The following is a 24,601-nucleotide window of genomic DNA, read 5'->3' as shown; positions in this document are numbered from 1 at the left end:
ATGAAATGATTCTAACTCTCTGGAACAAGTGGTTTTCGGAATAATATGATCTCCAGTTTATCCTAAATATGTCACCTTTAGAAATATGGAACCTGGATGTAGCATATTCTGCTTCTTATACACTTGCTGTAAATGGGTCCCTGCCTAAAGAATTAAAAAGACTGTTTTTCTGCAGAGCAGGTGGGAGAGGGACAGCCAAGGCTGTATTTTTGATAAAGGATTTTCTGTCTCTGCTTAATGGAAAATTAAGATTAAAAACCTCAGAAAGTGAACATGGTTTACCATTATCCAGCTACTTTTCAAGCAAAAATGTTTTGTTTTTCAAACAGTGGTTTCCTTAGCTTTTCAATTGCTGAAGTGTTGAAATGAGTTTTTTTTTTTAAGCAATTAATCTGGCATGTTAACTGACAAATGCAGTGAACCATATTCTCTCCCTTTTAGAATTGGCAGTCTTCGGGGAATGGGATGACCATGTTTGCGCTACTTTAACAGGGCTAAATATAGAGCTGAGAAAAATGCAGAACAAACTGAGTGATAAGAGCTGGCACTGGGAATGTACACAAACAGGCTTCAGCAGGCTGACTTTCCCAGCAGGTGGCAGTCAGACAACCACAATGATCCAGCAAATTGTGGGCTTCGTATAAGCTCCCTCTGTCAAACAGAAGCCTGCTTCCAGTATCTGATTTAAAAACCACCGCTTTATATGCTTGTTCTTGCTTAGATGCTAAATACTTTAAAGGGGACATGGAAAGAAAAACACCCCCTTCTCCTAATCAGAATGTTTTGCGGCATCTGAAGCAACAATTAGGTAATAGGACTCTGTAGTAAAAGAAGGTTTTTGTCTGTTGCTTGAAAAATTAAAAGAACTTTAGTGCTTGGTCATCATCTGGTCGTTGAAGAGTTCTATTGGCTTTCAATGGACATCATTATGAATAGCTTATCTAGAATGTTACATTTTGTTTAATTTCTGCTCAAGGAAATGGTTTGGATTTGTACATGCAAAATCAGTGAGCAGATTTGGAGTGATGTTCTTAAAACACTTGTTTGTTTGTTTTTTGAAGATGATTGGGTAGTTAGTATCACTGATATGTTTTAGAAGACGCATTTTTATGTCATAAAATTAGAACTGGATTTTTTGTTTTGAGTTTCTATAAATATTCATGTAAAACGTTTTTTAATTTCATTTAAAATTAATTCAAATATTTCAATGTGTTACATTATCTTACTGGTACCAAGGATATGCCTAATGGCTCTCTGTATATACAGCTTTGCACAAAGTTACTGTAATAGAGCATAATTGGTCAGATTTAACAAAGCAGAATCTCTGGTTTACCATTCTTAGATTGCCAGGGGACCTCTTTACTGTGTTAAGATCGAAAGGAAGAAAGAGCAACCTGTCTTAGCCTCCCTCTCTCAAAATCCCAAATGCTGAGATTGAGGCATCATTTATTAGATTTTTTTCTTTGTCCTCTTTTTGTTCTTCAGAAATATATTGTTCATGTTCTGGTGGGCTTCAAATTGAATGCCATGAAACTTGGTTAAAAAGCTGTGCTTATTTCATATTATTAAAGGATGAAGCGCGAGTCCTTTGACGGCAGCAATAAATATTGTCCAATTAGTGAAAAATGCAGTAGGAGATGATATTAATATAGATCTTTTGTAACTAATTCCATATGGGAGTTTTGAACAATATGCCTTATGTTTCTCATCTCTTAGCACTGACAATTATATTATCATCTAGGATGACTTTTTAAAGGTTTGCAATATGCTTCAGTCATTAACTTTAATTTCAAGTTAAAAATATCACTTCCTTTTCCCCAAATTATGGTGGAATCCTACATATATTTTAAAGGATTTTTTTTAAAAAAATATTGCTTGTTAGAAGTTGCTAACTTTGCCATAAAGATTACATATTTTCATCTCTCAATTGGTGCACAGATCATAATTCTATTGTGGTGGTCCAGAATCATGTACACATACTGTTAAGGCTGATACTCAGAAATAAACTCACAAGGATTTAGGACCGTATTTTGTGACTAACTCTCTCAAAGAAAGTGACGCATTGATTTCAATACACAATGCACTATTTAATTAAGGCATGGGATTAGAATCAGAAATAGCATTTTCTATTGAATGCTATTTATTTTAAGATGCCTTTCATGAAATAGTTTCATATCCTAAGTTGTGATAATAAGTCTATGAATGTGCAGAAGAGGGATAGCAATCCATGAATCAAAGAGCACATACTACTTCTAACACTACTGCTAAATCATGGCAACAAAATACAGCAAAACTCAAAAACACATTTTCTCTGACCATTACAGGTTTCGCAGCAAAAAAGAAAGAAAAAGTTTTCCTTCTTTAATGTTTACCACAAAATTCTTTGAGTTCGTGCAACTATCACGACAGCTCTGGTGCTAATAGTTTGTTGAATTAATGTGTCTTCACAGAAATCTGAAGCAGAAGGGTAGCCCAGTGATAATATGTATATCCCAGCTCCATTTTGTGTCTACTGAAGCCTCCTCAAATTATGCTGATTAAATTCAGCAGTAAATAAACATGTTTGTAGCTTGAACTATTAGTAGGTTTGTGAACTATCCTATAGCACATCTGTTTTGAGTCATTTTTCTCTTACACACACAGACCCAAACCAGAGTTAAAGGGTTCAGAAAGAAAGCTAAAGGTTTCTTCAACACCATTGTTGCCCTGCTTCCTCACAAAGGTTTAAAACTTTTTTTAATCACCCCAACTGCTAAAAGATTACTCACTCCTGATCTATAGGATTTGCTTATATTTCTACTTCTAAATGAAGGGAAATAGAGGTTTTAACATTGATGAGTTGGCGAGTGGAGAAGTCAATGTATATTTTTCAAGTTTTCAAAAAATAAGAGAGAAATTTGCAAAGCAGCAGATCAGACAATGTTTTAGTTTTATTGTCTGCTTTGCTGTTTTTTTCTTTTCTCTCCCTCCCTAACAGAATTTCTGAGATGGGACAGACACTTGATTTTTCGGGTCTGTCAAAAAAAAAACTTTGAGTTTAACTTTTGTCTCTTGAGCAGTGGCTGTCTGTGGCAGAGAAAGCCTTTTATAAAATAGAGAGATTGAAATCAGTCCTTTTGTATGTGTAAGTGTAGGTAATTATACTTTAAAGAGAACTTGCTTTGTACATTTTAATTTTTATAAAGAAACGAGCAGTTATCTCTCTGACACCTTATTAAATGTATAATTAACCTTATGATCCCTGCCTCACTTGTGAATGCTTGGCAGAATAATTGGAGAAGAATAGTCTTTCCCCCTTTCTTTCTTTTACAGTCCTAAATCTCTTTTCTGTGGGTTGTTAAGCCATTTCTTCATTTTCTTCTCCCTTTGCAGCAAACATAATGTTTATAATGCCAAGAATAGCATTTGCCAGAAAAAGAAGAAAAAATAGCTCTTAGAATCCCATGTGTGTGTCTTTCTCCAGGTTTATAATAACTGGTTGACCATTAAGGCCTTTAGTAATAATATATTATTGGCTATTGTGAACTTTTCTAATTGAAAGTTTTCACCTTAGGTGTGTTTTATTTATCAAGATATTACAGTTACTTTGCTCATTTAATTTTCTTTCTTTTTCTCTCCCCCCCCTTTTTTTTTTCTTTCAAGAGAAACAAAGCAATAAGTGAACAAAAGAATTCTATCATAGCTTTTATTATACAGAAATCCAGGACCAAAGGAGAGGTATATAAACTTTTTTTAAAAAAATGAATGTAATTAGTATATTCTTTCTAGCATCCTTACTTAATTGTGTTCTGATATCAGCATTTGCATTGTTAAACATTCTCACAGGTACATTAAGATTGTATTTTCTCAATCCAAGAAGAGAAAAGAAAAGGGGATATTCCAATTTAATATAAACAATGAACATCTTACCTCCTTTTGATTCTAAAGTGATTAAACAGGCATGATTTACAACTTAAATCACTGTATCTTAGGGACAAAGCACGTAAATTGTATGCAGAGTGCCCCAGATTAAATCCCTAGCAGATAGATTTTGGAGAAATCTGGGAAACCCTGGAGAACTGCTTATAATAAACTATTACAATGATACAAGGTAGTTTCCTATATTTTTATCTCTTGGTCTCTCTAATAAGCTGTCCACATTGTATTTTTTCCTGCTGAAAGCATCTCTGGATTCAAACTGTAGCACTTTTGTTCTTCTTTAGCCCAAAATCTGTATGAAAGATACTTCACTAATATTCTGTGCCTGTAATTTTTCCAGAGCAAAAAGATCAGGACTTTACAGGACCTGATACCTGATTTCAAAGATCAAGACCAACTGTTCCACTACCTCCTGAAAAGCTACTGTAAGATTTAATGTTTAGGTTTTTTACATTTTGTGTACATATCTGCATTTTAATGGTTACCCTTTGATTCAAATAATATCAGCAATTTGATAATGGTTTTTTTCCCACTGTAAAGCATTAGAATTCTTTGCTATCTCAAGTATTACTTATTAATATTCCATTTCTAAACACACATACAAGATGAGATGTTTTCAGAAATATTGGATGTTATTATGTCTACGGAGATTCTCGGTTATCCAGGTCACGGTTGTCCCAAAGGTGTTTTTTCAAGAGGCAGCTGGACTTTCTTGCTTTTTCTTTTAAGACGTTTTGCTTCTCATTCTTCAGAGAGCTGAAGAAGCTTCTTGGATGAGAAGGGAAAGGTCTTCAAAGAAAAACCAGAAAGCCCAGTTGCCTCTTGAAAAAGCACTTTGGGGATTGGATGTTATGATATTTTGGCTTTTTTTAAAAATGTAGCATCTCCTCATGAAACAGAAATGTGGGTGGGAGCTGAAACCCACTGCATTTGGAAGTAGATCAGGGTTGCTTAAACGCCCCAGAGAGTGAGTTATATAAATCAGACCTCCGGCAAAGGCAGCAAACCAATAGATAGTCATTCTATTTTCATCGAGACTAATTCTCTACAATTCTGTTCTCAATGCATAGGTGTAGGTGGGCGGTGAGGTAGGAGAAGCTCTTTATATTGTTAGTCTTCCAAGAATAAAGAATTACTAAGAAAATGTCTCAGTTATGCGGTCCATTAAACATAATCTCACTATTCTTTCATACAATAGATACTTCCATTTTAAAGGAATGGGAAGTTAACAATTTCTATTATACCTTTATTAAACCATCACTTTCTGCAGATTCTGAAGCCTCCCACAGTTAGAAAGCAACTCTTCAACTTGCAGCTGTGAGTGGGGAGTTTCTTCCTGGCAAATGGAGGGATCTGAGGCATACAGCTCCATGGAATAGAAGCTTTTTAGTTAAATAACTCCCTGTTGGAAAAGCAGATACCACAAGTTAAATGAAAATCAAATCAGTTCAGCATAATTTCCCAAAACACTGTTTAGTGTTTCTGTCAGTCATTGCATGAAGAAGCAAAGAAACAACAGTAAATGTTTTGCTGCACAAGCTCAGTAGGAAGATATCGGAGTTACGGTAGTAGGGTTATATTGGAGGTCAGAGATGCAAAGACACTTCCATAGAGCCTATGTATGGTAAGGGCTCAGTTGCTTGAGGATGAAAGCTTCGGTGTAAAAGCAACCTCAAAGCAGAAAACCACCTTTAGGAATTTATTTTTTGAATGGGAATCATTAACCAGGGTTGTAAATATCTTAATCTCCTAGCAAACTCCAATCTTATCATTATTTAAAAGAATGCAATAACAGTCAGTACCAGTGACACTTTTCTGATTGGCTTGTGTTTCATATTCTGTAGAAGCTTTACTGCAGCTGAGATTAATAACTGTAAGAACAAGGGACTTGCCTTACCTCTTAGCAGTTCCATACCAAAAATAGAGATTTTGCTAAATCAGCTTTAGTAATTAATCAATAAGCAAATTTAATCTGCTGTTTCAAAACTTTGTTTAATCATGCCAGTTAATCAATTTTCACTTGTAGACCCACTTCAGATTTACAAAATCCAGTATTCTTTCACTGGGATGATGAGTGGGTTTACTGTAGAGCACAGGTATCATGTTGCCATCACGTGATATTTCACGATGTTTTTCCCTTTTGCGGAGCTGGGGTGGGCATGGTTCGCACAAGATGTACCCTTCCTGTGGGCTGCCAGTTTGACACCCCTGCTGTAGAGCAACAAATTGAGTCTGTTGGATACTTTCAAACCACATCTTGGCTTTGTGAAATGTGCAGCTAGATATTTCTGAACACAAAGAATTCTGATATAGTAGATGATAGATAGATAGATAGATAGATAGATAGATAGATAGATAGATAGATAGATAGATAGATAGATAGATAGGAGAAAGAAAGAAAGAGAAAAATGGACAGAATAATAGACAATTTTAAATATTTTCAAATTATTTGGTTTGTTTTTCTTTTTTAGATTTGGAAAAGGATGTAGTTTCATGTAAAGCTCTATATGAAGAAATGAAAGCAAAAAATATGTACTTAAGTGACCTGACTTTGAAACGTTTGGCAGTCCTTCTGAAAGAATACGGACAACCGGTTCCTTTCACTGAACCTCCTGTGAGTGCTTAGTGATTTTCAAAGGGGGGGGGGGATATATGTGCTTGTAAATTTTAATAAAACATTTTAATTTTGCTCAGATTAAAGTTTCTCAGAGAAGCCTTATTGTTTTACTCCAGTGGGAGATTTCATTAGTGGGGGAACAGAAACTTTGGGGATCTGCATTTTTAAGCCAAAGATTCAAGCTGTGGGTTTACCATGCATCTGCAGAATATTTTATCTTTAAATGATTACCGCATGGTTTAGTGTAAAATAAGTTCTAATGTATATTGTAACTGATTACTACATACAGTCCTCAGTTAACAAACATTTGTTCAGTAACAAAGTATTGTTTAAACCACTACTCGAAATCCCCACCATTCCACAGTCACATAATTGTGATCCAGGCACATCCAGAGAGCAACCAATGTCACACCTAGAGTGGTTGTAGTATCCCATGGTCCCCAACTGTGACCTCCCCTGCTGGCTTCCCCAAAAGCAAAGGAAGTGGGGAATCCAGTAGGGAAGGTGGCAAGTTGTTTCCACTCCTCCCACTTTTTGTTCTGAGGAACTTGGCAATGGAATACAGAATCCCAGTGACCCATACCACAGCAGCCACCTGTGCATCCTTCCACACTAGCCATCCTGGCCTGACGTCACTTGCACCATGTGCCAACTGTCACCAGGATATCTTCCGGTATCTGGCTAGAGCCACTCCTGGCTAGCTGCATTCATGCCACAACAGCCACTTTCTCCCCATTGACCTTTTTGTGACTTGCGACTGTCTGCAAGCTTTCTGATTGACTACATTTTTGAAATTCAGCAGGAGGTTGCAAAGAGATCCCTCACTTAATGACAGCAACGGGGACTACCAGAATTGCTGTCACTAAGCAATGTAGTAAGAGTGATGTCACACTTATCGCCATATAACTTTGCAGTGGAAATTCTGGTCCCAATTATCATTGTTAAGCAAGGACAGCTTGTACTTTATAAAACTTTTTCATGAGCTTTTGTATGACTTTTTTGCCATGGTTGTTAAACAAATCACTGTAGTTGTTAAATGAATCACATGGTCATTAAGCAAATCCAGTTTCCCCCATTGACTATGCTAGGAAGGTCACAAATGCAAGTTCCCAAGCACCCAAATTTTGATCACATGACCATGGGACGCTGTGACAGTCATAAGTCAAGGCCAGTACTAAGTCACTTTTTTCAGTGGCATAACTTTAAATATTGCTAAACAAATGATTGTAATTTATAACAGAATAAGCAATACACCACATTAAAAATATCCTTATGTTTTTAATATCATTGCCATTAGAATAGATATATCAAATATTCTGTTTCAGAAAAAATCTGAGGATTTGATATGGAAATTGCTTGGTATATGTGTTAAAATATGGTTTATTTGCGATCTCACTTCAATTTCTTGCCTTTTTTTCTTGATTTTTCTTACTGTAGGAGAGCTTCACATTCTACGCAGAGAAGTTAAAGAATGAAAAGCAGTCACATTCATCAGACGATGATTAACTTGCTTATATATTAACTTCTGTTAGAAATACTGTGATTATTGTAAAAGGGCCTGTTTTAAATTCTGTGTTATTGCCAGAAAATAAAGGTGAAAAAAATAGGACTTTTTGTGTAATGTAACTGACTTCTTTACCATTACAGATTTACAATAGTTTTACCTTGAAGATTGATTTTGCTGCTAACAAAAATTATATATAGAAGAGTTAAACCTGAACTGTATATATCAATGTTTCTTCATTTTTTCTGATCTGCATTCATTTTACTCCCAACTCTCAGCACATCTATTCCAGTAAAATTCTGGCTTCAAAGAATAAAGTTGTGCATGTATGCATGATTTGTTAAAAAAACCAACTGCACACATAAGAGTCATTGGGTTATAAGTAAGGGTAAACCAGCACAAAAAACTAAGACAGTAGCCATAATGGGTGACGAACATCTGTAGTCAGCCAACAGAAAGAGTTGTAATTTTTCCAAAATCCTTCTGATCCTTAAAAACTCTTCATTTTTTCTAATTGTTTTTGATTGAGTTTCCAATCTTTTCTCATATGTAAATGGGGTAAAATAAGAATACTTCTGATATCAGATTCAACTGCAGGAATTAAATTTCAGATTTCTGTTGCTCTTTCAAAGTTCAGAATTTGCTCAGACTCCAAGAACTTAGATAATCCTCATCCTCACCAGTATTATATTGTATATATTTCCTTGAAAATGTTGGTTTCTTTTTAGAAAATCTGCAAATTTCATTAGTGGTCATTGTACTAATGCAAAGTTCTGTAATTATTTTTACGGGTACCAAAAATTGTGAGATGGGCAGTTATACAAATCAAATAAATAATCAGAAATAATTCAGCCAATGTTTCATTGTCTTTCAAAGTTTGGACAAATTACTGCTTTATCTAAGAAATTTAGATATACTTTAGTACCAGTGCCATAGATTTCCATTGTTAACTTTTTTATACTCACAACCTGGAGTATTTTTCTGTACTGTTCTCTTTCAGTACAGTTTGTTATTAGAGAGCACATTAATGGCACATTGTCGTGGTATGTTTAAAAAGTTGAAGGTATTTGTCATATGGAGACTTTGGAACATTTTTAACCAATCTGCCCTTGAAGTGCAGCCAAGAACTTTCTTCATACATTTTGGAGAACATGTGAAAGATCCCGATTGGTGGAGAGATGAGGCGATGCATTTGGTCCCTCTTTTGTTGTCCTGCGTATCTTTCTTCCCCAGCAGCGTTGGGGTGGGGGCAGAATGGCTCAAAATCGCCAATGTGCCAAATAGAGCATTATAATGCAAGCTCCACCCTATTTCTATTTTCATCAATGTTGCATGCTCATTCAAAGGGACCAGGGCTTGCAGTATAATGGCTCAATTATCATCTTGTTGATTTTCATGCACACACAATGCTGGGAAAGACATGAGAGACAATAAGGCAGAAACAAAATGCCTAGTACACATACCATATGCTATGGTTACTGCTGTTTCTACCTCAGTTTCAGGCCCAGATCGAAGAATAATCCAGATGGATCAAAGTAATCTGTTCCAGCACTCTGGCAGTCTTGATTATTCAGAAGATCTGGAAAAGTAACAAGCAGAAACTTTCTTCAATAAGTAGAAAGATCTAGTTTCTTGACTTACTGAAATTTGCATTGAAGGATAACACTGTAAATCTAAGCAACATGATATATAGCAACTTTCTAGGGTTTCATTTCTGCTTTTTCCCCAAAAGCAACTTTTATAATCTTCCACACATAACCAAGAAATACAAATTTCTTCATTTTTGCAACGTACTTTCCTTGAAGGTAGAATTGTATAGAAGATCTTGGGCCAGGAATTTATGAAAATAAATGAAAGATCACCAGATTTTTCCACTGGGGGATTGCTTCATGAAACCATAGTTTGTTTACATATTTGTTCACTTTGCAATAACATTGCACTTTACTATAAATATTATCCTTCATTCTCCATACGGCCGTGATGGCAAACCTATGGCACATGTGCCGGAAGTGGCATGTAGAGCCATATCTTTGGGCACACAGGCCATCGCCTGTTGCTCTTCCGGGTTCTGGCACGCACACTCGTTCCGGCCAGCTGGTTGTGTGTGTGAGGGAACGCTGGAAACCAGAAAAGTAGCTCCCAGGCTCTTCCAGGTTTCAGCGCTCCCACACATGCGCACCAGGGAGCTGCTCTTCTGGTTTCCGGCGCTCTCATTTCGGTGCCAAAAAGGTTCACCAACACTGCCATAGGGTGTTCAAATCTCATCAATCCTGATAATGGAATTACTGTTTCTTCCTAGTATATTTCTTGCAAGTGCAGTGTCTTTTTTTCAGATAGCCAAATGTTGATCCATTGATTGCAACAGGAATTGAGTAACTGGGTTGTCACACAAGCCAGACATTGTGGGCTGAGAGAGTGACTGGCCAAAGTCACGCAGCTGGCTTTCATGCCAAAGGTGGCACTAGAACTCAATCTTTTGGTTCCTAGTTCAAATTGGCTCTCCACATTGATAATAGAATGATGTGATGAAATTACTCCCATTTCTATGCTTAAATTTTCAGGCAAACAAGAAAGAGCTGTGTAATAAAGCACAACAGGTTTTGCTAATTAGCACTATAATTATTTTTCTCTAGTGCTTATATATATTAAGATAATGACACGTGGCTCCATGTTTGAGTGTTTTGTTTTGCAGAGAAGTTGATTTAAGTGTTTAATGTTATTTTGTAATGAAAGGCATTTCTCCTTTTTTTGGAACTACTCCAGAAAAAAAAAATATTTCTGTAATTGAATCCTTTCAGCAATCCATTTGGTAGATCATAATTCTTTTTCCTACATGTCCTTTAGAAGATCTGTTCTATGCACAGAGGTGCAAAGTATGTTATAGGAACCAAAGTATATTAAACTATGAAAATAGAGAACTTGTGAATGTTTTAAATAACAAAGGCAAAAACATGGAAGTGTCTGCATTTCACCCAGCTAAAAATCAAGATGACAAATGTCTGTAAAAGAGTAAAATGTAGTTATCCTCAATGGTTTTTTGGTCTCTGCTATCACACAGAGTTAATCTGTCAGGAGAAGAAGAATGTCTTTCAGTAAAAAAATAATCATAAAGTAAATGAAGAGGTCATTTGGCCAATGTTGAAAAACCAAATTATTTTATGCATGAACATAAGAGTCACATTGCATCATAATCATCCTTTCTCAATATTAATATGCTCAGTTCCATCCATCTATTTTCCTAAGACCTGATTTCCTTGTGCTTTACATCATACATAGATTGTCCCCTGTAATATTAAAATTGAAGTCCCAAAAGGGCTTTTCAAAAGACAACTGGACTTTCTGGTTTTTTTTCTTTGAAAACGTTTCACTTCTCCAAGAAGCTTCTTCAGTTCTAACTGAATGGTGGGGAATGGAATGATTTATATTCTTTGTAGGATTCCTTCCGTTCCCCACCAGTCCTCAGAATTGAAGAAGCTTCTTAGATTAGAAATCAAATGTTTACTTCAAAGGAAAAAAAACCCAAGAAATTCCAGTTGTCTTTTGAAAAGCACCTTTAGGTCAACCATGACCTGGATGATTGAGAATCTCCATACACACTAGAAAAGCCAGCATTATTCACTACCAACAGATTCAGGTTTGCAAACAAATCCCTTGGTTTTATTATGTCACTTAGTATCTTTGAGATTGAATTGGTTGTAAAAAAAAATATTTCTGAGCACAAAAAAAATGCTGAAAGCATTTTAAAAGTTCCTTACCAAATGGCTTTCTAGTTTGCTTAATTTTAATACATGCATTTATATTTATTACAATAAATATATGTCCTCCTCCCCAGCAAAATGGGTGGAAAGCATGAGTGATGGCCAATATTCAGCAAATTTCTAAATGCACCAGAGATGAGTTCATCCTAACTGTTGTGGCTTGTCAGCTGCCTCCCCCCCTCCAGCAGCTGAATCAGAGGAAGAGGAAGCATGGGAATCGGGGTCAGCATTAAGGCAACCTGAGAGCTCCGAAGGGGAAGAGGAATGGAGCTGGCAGAGAGAGAGACAGAGGCGGAGCCTAGGCTGTCTGTCAATCATCAGATGAAGAATCAACAGCCCCCATGTCTGGAGGTGGTTGATGAAGAAGAGGAGGAACAGCTAGGTCCAGATGCACCGAAGGGCAGAGAAGAGGAGAGCAGTGGAAATCCGTGGGCTGATCCTTGGGAAGGAACAGCCACTGCTGTTAGTAAAGCTCCACTCTAACTCTGGGAATAAAAGCAGGGGGCGGAGATGAATAGATGTGGCAGACAACTATTCATCTTCCGGATGGACGGACTTGTTAGCCTGCATTGAGAAACTTTTTTCTGGGGCTGCTGACACTCCTAATAAAGGAATCTGTGAGTTAACTTCAGAGAGTTGGTCATGTTTGGAGAGCTGGGTCAGAACACTAACTTTTTATTTGACTACAAATACAAAAAAACTATATCCAATTTCAGTTGGTTTTGAGCTCTGCTGTCACACAGTATAATAGTTTCCCCAATCCACTCCACTTAATGCACCAATACTTTATTTTTCATATCAGTAAGCCAAACTATTCAACGCTGAGAACAGAACCAACAATGTGGGTTTGAAATTAACCAGTAGTCTTGTATGCCAATTATGCATTTCATGTAAAAAGAGATTTTTAAAAAAATCATATATATGGTTTACTGATTGAAAAAAGGGCCTGCAGAAGATAGATGAAATTGAATGGGTTAATAGTGAATAATTTCTGACACATTGGCAAAGACCTTCCATATTCCCCCGTTCCTGAATTAGACTGATGAAAATTCAAAGGGGGAAAACGGATTGAATAGAGAGCCAAAAAACGATATCAAAGTTTTAACTGTCATTTATTTTAATTAGTGGGGGGAGCGTGTCTTTTGTATGCGACTCAGAGTCACATAGTTTGAGTTGAATGTCATATCAATACGTAAGTAAAATAATAAAATTGACTTGGCATTTAAAGATAGAATCCTTGTTTTCCAGTAACACACTATCTTGCATGTCCAAGAATATCCTGTGTTTGTGTGTTTGTGTGTGTGTGTGTGTGTGCGTGTGTGTTGTATTTGTATGAATAACTTTTCTAAGCCATGCTAATAGCATTACAAATTTATCTAAATGGAACAAGTGAAAACTACTTCGGAAAAGTGTGTTGTACCATTAACTGCAGGAGGGGGAGAAAATTGTGGTAATTTATGGGTTTATTATTATTTATACACATGAAAGTGTTCAGTGTCAAGCTTCTGGGTTTGAATATATTATAAAGCAGCTATAATGTACTTTTTTATTATGTGGAATACTGATGGTCTCCATAAAATACACAAAGCTAAATAGTCAAATCTTCCTCTTTATTCTTTTTGAAAAGGAACGAATCAGAGATACATTCCAAATAGTTGAATGTATTAAGACCCACTGCAACCAGAAGATGAAAAAGAAAGAACATTGCTTTTCTGAATAAAGATAATACTTAGCCAAATAATCACTGTAAACAATTACAGCAGTAATTTGTTGTTGTTATTATTTAGAATGCAGAGAAACGGAGTTTTAAAATGGTGGTCATTGCAGTCAAAATGAAATTAATGGCATCTCAAGTGTTAGGTTTTCCTCTTGCAAAATGCTGTCGTAGGTCAAGTACAGCAACAAGCCACGTTCTGGGATTGTATTTTTAGGAATCAAAAAAAATATATAGCAATTTTGCATTGTTCCGATCACACAAATGGTTACAGCAGCTTTAGGTTTATTTAGCGACACAAAGTATTTGTCAGTGTTCCAAATACCATGTAGAATCAAATCAGAATCAAAGGCAAAACTATGCTTAAAGTTCCAATTTAATAAAGCAGGCATGTTGACACATAGCTGTGGGGATCCCAACTCTGAAAGTCACATCAGAATCCCACCCAGTTAAAAGTTCATGATCTTGTCCCCACACCCACAGTCCATCACATGGTCCAATCTCCTTCTTCCACGCTGGCATCCATGCCCAGCTTCTTCTGGTCAGGTGTGAAAGTGCGGAGACAAAGGATGACCTTGACTTCTAGCAAAGAATGAAAAACAATACATTCCAAAATCCTACTCCTTCTAATCCCCCCTCCCATTGACTATACGTAAAGAAACAGCATAATGAAATAAGAGAAAGTGTGGCAGGACAAAATTCTAAAAGTAATATAAATGCAGGCCTGACAGTATTATTCGGTGAGAAACATAGTTCTGCCTTTGGGTTCTTCCGACATCAGGCTGCTGTGATGATTATTGTTGTTTAATATTCAGTTTAATTTAATCTAGTGAAATAGGAGGATGCTTTTTCTACTTCCCCAGAAGTTTTAAAATAATTCACTTCATATATTCCACTGCTTACAGAGAAAACGTGGCTCATGGAAAAGAGAGAAAAAGTGATAAAAATATTAAGAGGATGGATACCAAATCTCTCCTCTTTTACTGTACGTCATGCCTAATGAAGTTTCAAAGCGATTCCTGATGCTCTGTTTCAAAATGTTGGGTATATTTTCAAGATCATATGCTAGAAATCGGTTGTCTTTTTTCTTCCAGATTAGCTGAACTTGGAACTTATGATCTGCTCCATAGTCAGCTCCCTTGATTACATCTTTGTTGATATAATTGAGCTCTTCCATCCTTCTACAAATAATATAATCAATTTGACTTCTGTGTACTCCATCTGATGATGTCTATGTGTTAGCAAAAGAAATGATTGGATTGACAGAGATTGAACCGTGGTCCCCCTGCTTCATTTCAGTTTCCGAGGCCATGGCGCCAATTGTAGTTTCTTCCTTCATATTTCCAACTTTGGCATTCCAGTCTCCAACCACAAGTAGCACATCTTGCTTACATTTGGTTTTATATTCAGGTTGAACATGGCCATAAAATTCTCCATCTCGGTATTGGTGCATGCAATATAAAATTGCCATAGAATTTCTAATTAGGAAAACAGCATCATTCCTTTAATTTTCATGCCCTGAATAATAAATGTTCAATTAAGTGGACTGTGATTAAGTTGCAGACAGTCGTGGGTTCCTAGCAGTTTGGAGCGGTTCGGCCAAACCAGTAGTGGTTTGGCGGCCTGGGTCACTTTAACCGGCAGCAACACAGGCCTGCTACATCCCCGAACTGGTTCTCTGGGCAGCCTTAGGCGCAGCCACCTTATTTTTCAGTTCTGCGCCTGTGTAGAACAATTTTAATTGCACTGTGCATGCGCAAAGCGCGCGCACAAGCAAACCGGCAGTATTGCCTGCCGGAACTCACCCCTGGTTGTAGTCCATCTCAATTTGCTGAGGCCTAAGATGTCAGTTTGTAGTTGCTTCATTTGACCTTTCATTTCTGATTATTATTATTTTCATATTCATCCTTCTTTCAATCCATGCTTCTACTGTAAGTCTATCTTTGCAATTTCAGATTTTATTTTCCTGCTTGGCAATGTCAGGAACTAGATATCCTAAAAGGAGCATAACATTTCCTTAGTGGCATATTAAGTGTCATCCAACTTGATGCACCATCATCTGGCACTATATTTCAATCATTCTGCATTTACTACCTTTGTTTCTTGGTAAAATACACTGCCTTTTCTAGCACAATACAAATACAATGCACAATACAATGGCCTTTGCCATTGTCACTAGAGAGATAATCAACCTTCACCCTCTTCCTATATTGCTACTACCTAAAATAGGAGCCTGCTTGCTTTAGTTTGGCATCTAGAATGACCCTTGTGCCTTCAATGACCCTAATGGGAACATATATTTTTGAGGAATACCAGCAAGGTTCTTTATTTATCCTTCCTAGGATGAAACCCTCTCCCTTGTCACGATGAAACAATACAGCAGGACGCTCTTGTAATACATTAGGCAGCATGACATTTTAAAAGGGTGGGAATTTAATCTCATAGGCATGATTATTTTGACTCCCCCTCCCTACATTCACTCTGGTCCTTCTATAATATCTAGCAACACCCAAACAGCATGGGTGAATGCTGAAGTATTATAGGTTAATAATACCTGAAGGATTCAATGTTATACCTAGTATCTGAATTTGTTTTTGAAAGTTTCTGCTGCTATAGTTCCACAGGTTGTGTAAAAGTCACTCATGCCAGTATGCCATTTTCATTCGTCTGAGCGTGGGGTCAACCCTAAGCTCTACTTGGTTGTGGTTTTATCTATGATTTTTTTTTTGCTGCCATCAGTCTATTGATTGCATAATATTGTCTTGGAATGACTTTTCCAACCTTCCAGTTCCTCATCATATTTGCAAATGCAAAACAAATTTGCATCAATCCTGGAAATGAATGGATTCTAGTTATCTAACTGAGCTCATCTTGCATGTAAGGGCATTTGCTCTTCCACTGGACAGTGGACACAGCTTCCCATATGCCCTGTCTCAAATCCTACTTACCATTACAATGAATCTTGTTTCATGTTGCCTTAAACCTTGTTATTTGAACAGCAATAGCAACTCTGTTGACATGCTAGTCTTACAGAACTTGTTTCCATGTCCTCCTCACAGGACCTTTCCACCTTCATAAGATAGCTCAGCTATGGTAAATAAAAATAATTAATTGCTGTAGCAGAACTTATAGAAAAAGCTAAATTGAGTTGCTTAATCAGGGAAGGAGCAATAGCTATTTGTATAAAAGACTGGAAACCGTTTATGGGCTTTCTGCTGAAAATGAATAAAATAAAAATGAACTGATGAACACTAGATACGGTGATTAAAAAGGGCTGTTTATGGAAAGAAAGGAACTAGATTATGTAATTTGGGAGGGTGACATTTCCCCCCTCTTTTCTTGACATATACTGTTCACATTTTCTTCTCTTTCCTATTTTTCTTTTTATCTCCTTTTTTTCCTATGTTCTTGTTTATTTTTCTGTAGCTGTTAATTCTGTAAATAATCTTTTTTCATACACGCACAAAACACACTTGCTTTTAATTGGCTGACATTCTCTACACTCTACACTCAGCTGTAAACTAGCTCAGATGGACAAATTACAAGAAATAATTGGTTGAAAGTGTTTTCTGTATGCTCCAGGCTCACAAGCATGTAGGCCACATCATGCTGAAAGCTTTTGAGAAAAATGTGGAGCAGCAGTAGAGCGTTTCTGAACTGCATCATGAATGATTGGCAAGTCTATTAACTATGTCAGTCCTCACTACAGTCTGTTCTGGAAATCTGGGCTGGGGAAAGGTTTCTGCCCTTGTTCCTCCCATTTATCCCCTTTTCAGTAAGGCTGTGAGCAAGATTCAGTGGAATATTTATGTCTATTTATGTTTACCTTCAGCTCCTGACAAAGTTCCTGTCCAAGAATATTTAAGGAAAATATTCCTCATTCTGGTGGCCTCCATCTGGTGATCTCCTGTCAAGTTCAGCCAACAATGGCGGACACCACCTTATTAACATCTAATTCAGTGTTTCTCAACCTTGGTGACTTTAAGTCCTATGGACTTCAACTCCCAGAATACCCCAGCCAGCTATGCTGGCTGGGGGATTCTGGGAGTTGAAGTCCATAGGACTTAAAGTCACCAAGGTTGAGAAACACTGATCTAATTCTTGTAATGCTGAGAAGTAGAAATTTTTCATGCCCTCTATGAACCAAATTACTTGACATTCAGCTGTACCTTGTTGCACATTTTGACTTTGGGAGGGGGGCGAAATCAGCCTAAATGAACATCTTTTCCTTGTTGTCACAAGCACTCTGTGTTCAAATACCAAGCCAAGCTACCATTTCAAAGTAGCCCCTGCTTTAACGGCTTTATTTAATGGCTCTAAACCAAGAGCATACTTCCTTTTCTCAGTTGCCTGTGAAAGCAAGTTCTAGAAAGGGTTAAGTGGCTTTTTAAAAATATCTCAACCTTCCATTTAAATGTTGCCTCCTTAATTAATAGTTGTTAACACTCTGTGAACTGTTGTTGTTCATTTTGGTTCACAGAGGGTTTTTTCCCCCCAATCCACATGTCAGAGAATGCAGGCACATTTATTGCTTATCACCCACCCTAGAATTTAAAAAAGAAATGTCTCAAAGTCAAATAAGTTATTCTCTCTAGATTAAGAGACAAGAATTCCTGAATTTTTTTTCTTTGTTGCATCAGCCAAATAAACTATGAAATCCATTTTTACCACCTATTGAAGAGATTTTTCCTTCCTTCCCTGGCTGATATGTATGATATTCTCACAACAAATAATATCTTTTGCTGTTAGAAAAGTCCAAGTCACATGTTGAGATTACTTGTGGGTCAATTAAAAATCTTTGTTAAGGGTACCAAGGATTTCACTTAGGGCAGCCTGCATCAAAATAAACAGAGGTTAGATTTGTAATTTTAACAATAGGTACTAAAATTTAGCCCAAAACAGGTAGAAATCTTGAGCCTAATACAGCACCTCATCTTAGAGGTGTTGTGGCAATATAGAATTATTTCACAGGGTAGAACTGATCTAGTTAATGAGACCCTTATACAGTAGATGATATAGTTACCACATGATTTGTGACAGAAGCCATTCTTCATTTATTTCCTATTAAGCAAAGAGCAAATTCAGCCTTAGGCTTTCCTCAAATTTAATCAACTCTATTGGTTTGAATCTCAGATGACAGTATTCCAACTCACAATAATATGGCTCCCTTTGCAAATGACCCTGAAATCATCAGCTATCTCTCACCCACATCTATGGACCCTTTTGGAAGCACCAGATTCTTCTTCTCTGAAATGGTGCATTCAGATGTGTGGGATTATAATATCCATCATGTGTTCAGGAAATGATGTAAGTTGAAGTTCCAACATGTTTAAAGAATAAGTTAGAGAAGACTGATCTGGCTAAATATTGAATCATATTGGGCTTGAAAATATAAAATCTGATTTACATAGCATTACATTACTTTCTCAGAAGGGATGCAGTGGCTCAGTGGCTAAGATGCTGAGCTTGTCAATCTGAAATCTGTTGTATATTTTAATATGTTGTCTTGTGTATTATCCCCTTCCCTTGTTTTATTGTAAGCCGCCCGGAATCCTTCGGGAGTGGGCGGCATACAAGCTCAATAAAACGAAACAAAACAAAACGAAAAGTCGCCAGTTCGGTGGTTCAAATCCCTAGCGCCGCGTAACGGAGTGAGCTCCCGTTACTTGTTCCAGCTTCTGCCAACCTAGCAGTTCTAAAGCATGTAAAAATGCAAGTAGAAAAATAGGGACCACTTTTGGTAGGAAGGTAACAGCGTTCCATGCACCTTCGGCATTTAGTCATGCGGCCACATGACCACGGAGACGTCTTTGGACAGCGCTGGCTTTTCAGCTTTGAAACAGAGATGAGCATCACCTCCTAGAGTCGGGAACAACTAGCATATATGTACGAGGGGAACCTTTACCTTTACCTTTATGTTACTTTCTCACATAAAAATAATCTATTTGCTTAAATCTGCCTGCATGCTCTAAATTTCATATATGTCTATGTAAAGTTAATCTTAGATTCTTTAAGCACTATTAAAATAAATACTTTCTGGATTTCATATTTTCTACATCAAATTGTTAATAAGTTTCTTTCTTAAGCTTATTTTTTAAAAGATCTCTTTTGATTACTAATGATTTTTTTCTGCTCCTTCCTCTTCTAACTCCTGTTAAATTATGATTCTTTCTTTTAATATAGTCTTCTTCTCTTTAGCTGTGTCTTTTCCCTCAGTTATTCTTCTTTCTTTAGACTCCTATTTTGTTCTTCTCAGATTCTATTTGGCCTGGCTCTCATTTTGTGAAATTGTGGCCATCTCATGAGACATGAGTTTACTGATACTTTCTGTGATCAGTGCCTATATCTGAATGTCTGCTTAAAAACCAATTTTTCTATGGAGTCTCTCGTTTAAGCCTACTTTTCAGAAGAGAGTCAGAAATAGTTCTGTGTCCCTGAAGTTGCTTTTCTAGATAGTAGAAACAAATTTTACCCAATCTCAAGACTTCTCCACTATAGTGAGAAGTACATTCCGAAGATTATCTCCTGTAAACATTAATTTATGTTGAGTTAATGCAAATCAGTAATCTATTTTTTAATAGATTCATAACAATGGAAGTCACCACTTAAACCTGACTCTGGTTCAGAATTATAATCCAAATTCAAGCATCCTGTCCAGATCATTGACCCGCTCAGCTTCCTCTTGGTCACAGCCAACAAAGGAGAACAAATTAGTTGCCTGCATCATTATTCCCACAATAGAAGTTTCTTACAGCTGGAAATTTTCTGATATTCGGTAGAAATCTGTTATTTTCTGAAGTGGTACAGAACAAAAGGCATAATGCCATTTGCACATTATGTGATATCCTTAGACACCTGGGTTTAACCTTCTTTTGAAAGATCACAGACTATTCTCAAATGTGAGTTTAGCAGTCTTCTGGAAGTCTGTTGCACAAATTTATTTGAACTAAGGAAGAAAAAACATATATACTCCCAAATGAGCACATTCATTTCCCACATTTTGTATTGGCAAAGGTTTTTTTTTTCTCCATCACAATCTTTATTGTTTCTGTTCCTGTTCCTGCTATTTCTTATGCCACTGGGCATTGTCAGTCATCCCATACTTTTCTACACTTTTTGGTTTGCTATTTGGAATGATAAGTTTATTATTTTCCATGTCAAACTGTAGATCACATTGTCATTGACTATAAACTGAGGGTATATATTGGTCCAGTTTCTGATTTTTAAAAAAATAAATAATGCAGAATTTCAATGGTTAGATGGCCTAGACCAGTGATGGGCAACCTTTTTGGCGTGGTGTGTCAAAAATTGGCAAAAAATCGAGCATAACTCGCGTTGTGTGTCACTTCGACAAAAACATAATTTTGCGCAATTTATAGTTTAAACTACAAAAATGTATAATTGCAATATATAATTGTATTTAATAAACCAAAAACAAATTATTTAGCATACCTGCTTAGTAACTTCTTTGTTCATCAGTCGATTTCGTATGTTGCCCTTGATATTATTGAACTTGTTTGGGGTGCCGTGAACCAGGGCTGTGGAGTCGGCTGCTTCCAGCTCCACGTCCTCATCAACATGCCGCTCCAGCCCGCCCCTGCTATGAATATTCCTAGTGACGCGAGGGCGAAGAATATGAATATTCATAGCGGGGGCGGGCCGGAGCGGCATGTTGATGAGGACGTGGAGCTGGAAGCAGCAGACTCCACAGCCCTGCTGTGAACTGAGATAAGTGTGGTGCGGTCGTAACCGACAGTCCCAGGAGTAGACTCTCTGTGCCGGCCTGACTGGAGAGAGGCGCGCACTGTTCCCGTGCTCCTCTCCTGTGGGTCCTCCCTCGCCGCGCTGATGACGTGTGTGCGCACAGCACACACGCCTTACCAGCAGCCCCTGCGCTCAGAAAGGGGCGGCGGCGATACAGTAAGTGAGTGTGGGCGGGGGAGATCACACAGATTCTTTCATCCTCGGCGGCCGTGCAGGAGCCGAGGATGAATCGCATGAAATCCTGTGCGTGTCACCCCAAATGGCTACGCGTGTCAGCACTGACACGCGTGTCATAGGTTCGCCATCACTGGCCTAGACCAATGATGGCTAACCTTTTTCTAAAGGCATGCCTTTTTCTTAACTTTTTAAAATGTTTTTATCTTGCTTGTGAGCCGCCCAGTGTCCCAATGGGAGTGGGCGGCATACAAATTTTATTAAACTGAAACTGAAACTGAAAATTGTGTGTGTGTGCCATTGCGCGTGTGTGCATGCCCCACCCACATGTGCATGTGACCCCCCCGCACATGCACGTGCGACCCCCCCGCCCCCGTGGAGGGGGAGAGTTTTCACCTTCCCCAGACTCCTGAGGCTTTCTTGAAGCATGGGGAGGGTGAAAACCACCTATCCCAGCCCCCTGGAAGCCCTCCGGAAGGCAGAAATGGATTGTTCCTGAACTTCCGGTTGACCCACTGGACCTGGTTTTTGCCCTCCCCAGGCTCCAAAGGATTTCCTGAAGCCCGAGGAGGAAGAAAAACGTCCAAACAGGCCAACCAGAAGTTTGGGAACAAAGTTCTGGTTGGCCCATTGAGACTGTTTTTCACCCTCTCTAGGTTCTGGAGGCTTTCCTGAAGCCTGGGGAGGGTGAAAATGGCCTTCCCCGGCCCTCCGGAAGACCGAAAATCAGCTGGCTGGCATGCACATGCGTGACAGAGCTAAGGGCTGCCGTGCTGGCACATAGCAATAGCAATAGCAGTTAGACTTATATACCACTTCATAGGGCTTTCAGCCCTCTCTAAGCGGTTTACAGAGTCAGCATATTGCCCCCAACAACAATCCAGGTCCTCATTTTACCCACCTCGGAAGGATGGAAGGCTGAGTCAACCCTGAGCCGGTGAGATTTGAACAGCCAAACTGCAGAACTGCAGTCAGCTGAAGTAGCCTGCAGTGCTGCATTTAACCACTGTGCCACCTCAGCTCTTGTGGCACACGTGCCATACATTCGTCATTGCAGTCCTAGATACTGATATTTGAATATAGATCTTTTTGACATTTATATTTTATTGGGTTCTACTAATCTAGTTCAAATGTTAATTTATATTGCTAGTCTATGAATGATATGCCATACACTAAATAAATAAATACATATTTTTCCGTTGTGGCATTTTTCATTTTTTAATGTTTTGATTTCAGAAAACTGAGAGAAAGAGAGCTACACCATAAGTAACATCGAGAAGAAAAGGGGAGGGGGCAGCTGCTATCTTGCCTACTAGTTTTGTTTGTAATACACTCAGCCAGTATTGTTAAAGATTAACCTGCCTGAGAATGCTGTGCATTGCAGTTAGGGGTGTCTACACTAGGTGTGTATCAAAAAATGAAAATGGTAACTGCAATCACTTGATTAGTTAAAATCCCCTTTTAACATGCACGTCAGTGGTGGGATTCAAATAATTTAACAACCGGTTCTCTGCCCTACAACCAGCTGGGTAGGCATGGCTCAATGGCCATGTGACTGGGTGGGCGCAGTCAACTCAACGTCACTCACGTCGATGGGCGCTTCGCCTTAGCTGTTCCGATGGAATAAGGGTTAACCAGAGGGGCAGTTTCTGTAAGCAGGGAAATAAAGATTAGGCTGGAAACAACACCAGAATATTTCCTTCCTGCCTTCCTTAAAGGATTAGCCCTGCAAAGTGGGGAAAAAGCAAAAGGAGATTTCTTCCAACAACTGGTTCTCTGAACTGCTTAGAAAGTTAATAACCGGTTCTCCCGAATAGGTGCGAATTGCTGAATCCCACCACTGATGCACGTGTTTGTTTCCATTGCATGAAAAAGGGGAGACTTTGCCCAGCTGCAGCTGGCATCTTGACCTTTTTCACCCCACCCTCTATGGATATCCCAGGATGCAGTTCAACGTACAAGAAAGTTAATGAACATTGTTGCATTATTAGTTATACTAATAAGATAATAAGTCTTAGTTTTACCGATTGACCACAGTCACAGATGTGGCTGCACACTCCTAATTCTTGACTGATAAAAGAGTATCTGTGTGTCTTTTGTGAACATCAGGATGGGCAGGGAGATAAATGTAAGATCTGTCAGATGTTCCTTAACTCGACAGCATGCGCACACTTGCTTTCTGCAAGACTTTTCGGCTTTCAAATGCCAAAATAACTGTTGTAGCCTTGCTCTCCCCCAAATCCCATTGTACGGGTATCTCCTCTTGTCATAACACCACTTCTGAGCAGTCATCCTGCTTAGTCCCTTTAGCAGAACACTTAGAGGGTGGAATTTTAAAATATTAAAAAAACCTTGTTTAAGCAATGTCAAGTCCTGATTCACTTCACAAAGGGAAGGAAAAACTAAAGGGGGAGATAAAGGAGGCATTTTTACATCTTTCATCCTCTAAATTCAGAATTTTCCATGTGGTGTGAGATTTCCCCAATTATCTCTCTTCCTTTCTATTTGCTCCCCCTTTTTTCTAAAAAATAAAAGGGGGAGATAAGAACCCCATCACCTTGCATTCACAACAGACAGTCAGCCTAGAATTTAATTCTTAAAAAAGAGGGGATTTTTTTAAGGAAAAAAAGAACTGACTTGCCAATATAATCTGGAAACAAGCAAATTAGAAAAGAGATCCTAATCATAACAGAACATTATGCAAAAGGGAAAAAATCTTTTTTTTTAAAAAAAAAGTCTTAAATACAATAAAAAGGAATAATTAAGAATCAGAGAGAGGCCACCATCTAGACAGTTTAATGATGCCACGTGAGACTGAAAATGTCTAGGCCTATCTCTTCTAATTTTCATCTTTTTAAAGAGAAAGTTGGGTAATTTAAAAATTATTAAATACTAGTTCACTTTTTAACATCTTTTCTATACCTCTATTATCTTTATATTAAATATACCAGCTCTAAATATACAGTAAGTAAGTAAGTCTATATGTACAGGGAAATTTGCTTTCGTTCCATTTTCTGGAAATTTCCAAAGCATCTTGGGGAGACAAGGTTCACAAATGGCTAAAGAGAAAATACCAATTTACTCTCTGAAGTTGCGTTCTGCCCCCCTGCACACACCACATAGAGCAATTCCTAGGAAATTTTCTACCACTT

General features: G+C 37.9%; 1 protein-coding gene across 1 annotated transcript in view; it reads left to right on the top strand.

Moving 5' to 3' along the window:
- The window catches only part of LRPPRC (leucine rich pentatricopeptide repeat containing), an 89,602-nt gene extending 81,176 nt beyond the window's left edge, over window positions 1–8,426 (top strand). Inside the window, exons 34-37 of the mRNA XM_032215090.1 lie at window positions 3,643–3,717; window positions 4,259–4,343; window positions 6,390–6,532; window positions 7,973–8,426. Of these exons, the coding sequence (XP_032070981.1) occupies window positions 3,643–3,717; window positions 4,259–4,343; window positions 6,390–6,532; window positions 7,973–8,041 (372 nt within the window). The 3' untranslated portion in view covers window positions 8,042–8,426. The remainder of the gene's footprint in view (window positions 1–3,642; window positions 3,718–4,258; window positions 4,344–6,389; window positions 6,533–7,972) is intronic.
- The last annotated feature ends 16,175 nt before the right edge of the window (window positions 8,427–24,601 follow it).

Source organism: Thamnophis elegans, chromosome 4, assembly GCF_009769535.1.
Source record: "Thamnophis elegans isolate rThaEle1 chromosome 4, rThaEle1.pri, whole genome shotgun sequence".
NCBI lineage: Eukaryota > Metazoa > Chordata > Lepidosauria > Squamata > Colubridae > Thamnophis > Thamnophis elegans.
The sequence above is the reverse complement of the archived record's forward strand: the minus strand, read 5'-3'. Positions and strand labels throughout refer to the sequence as shown.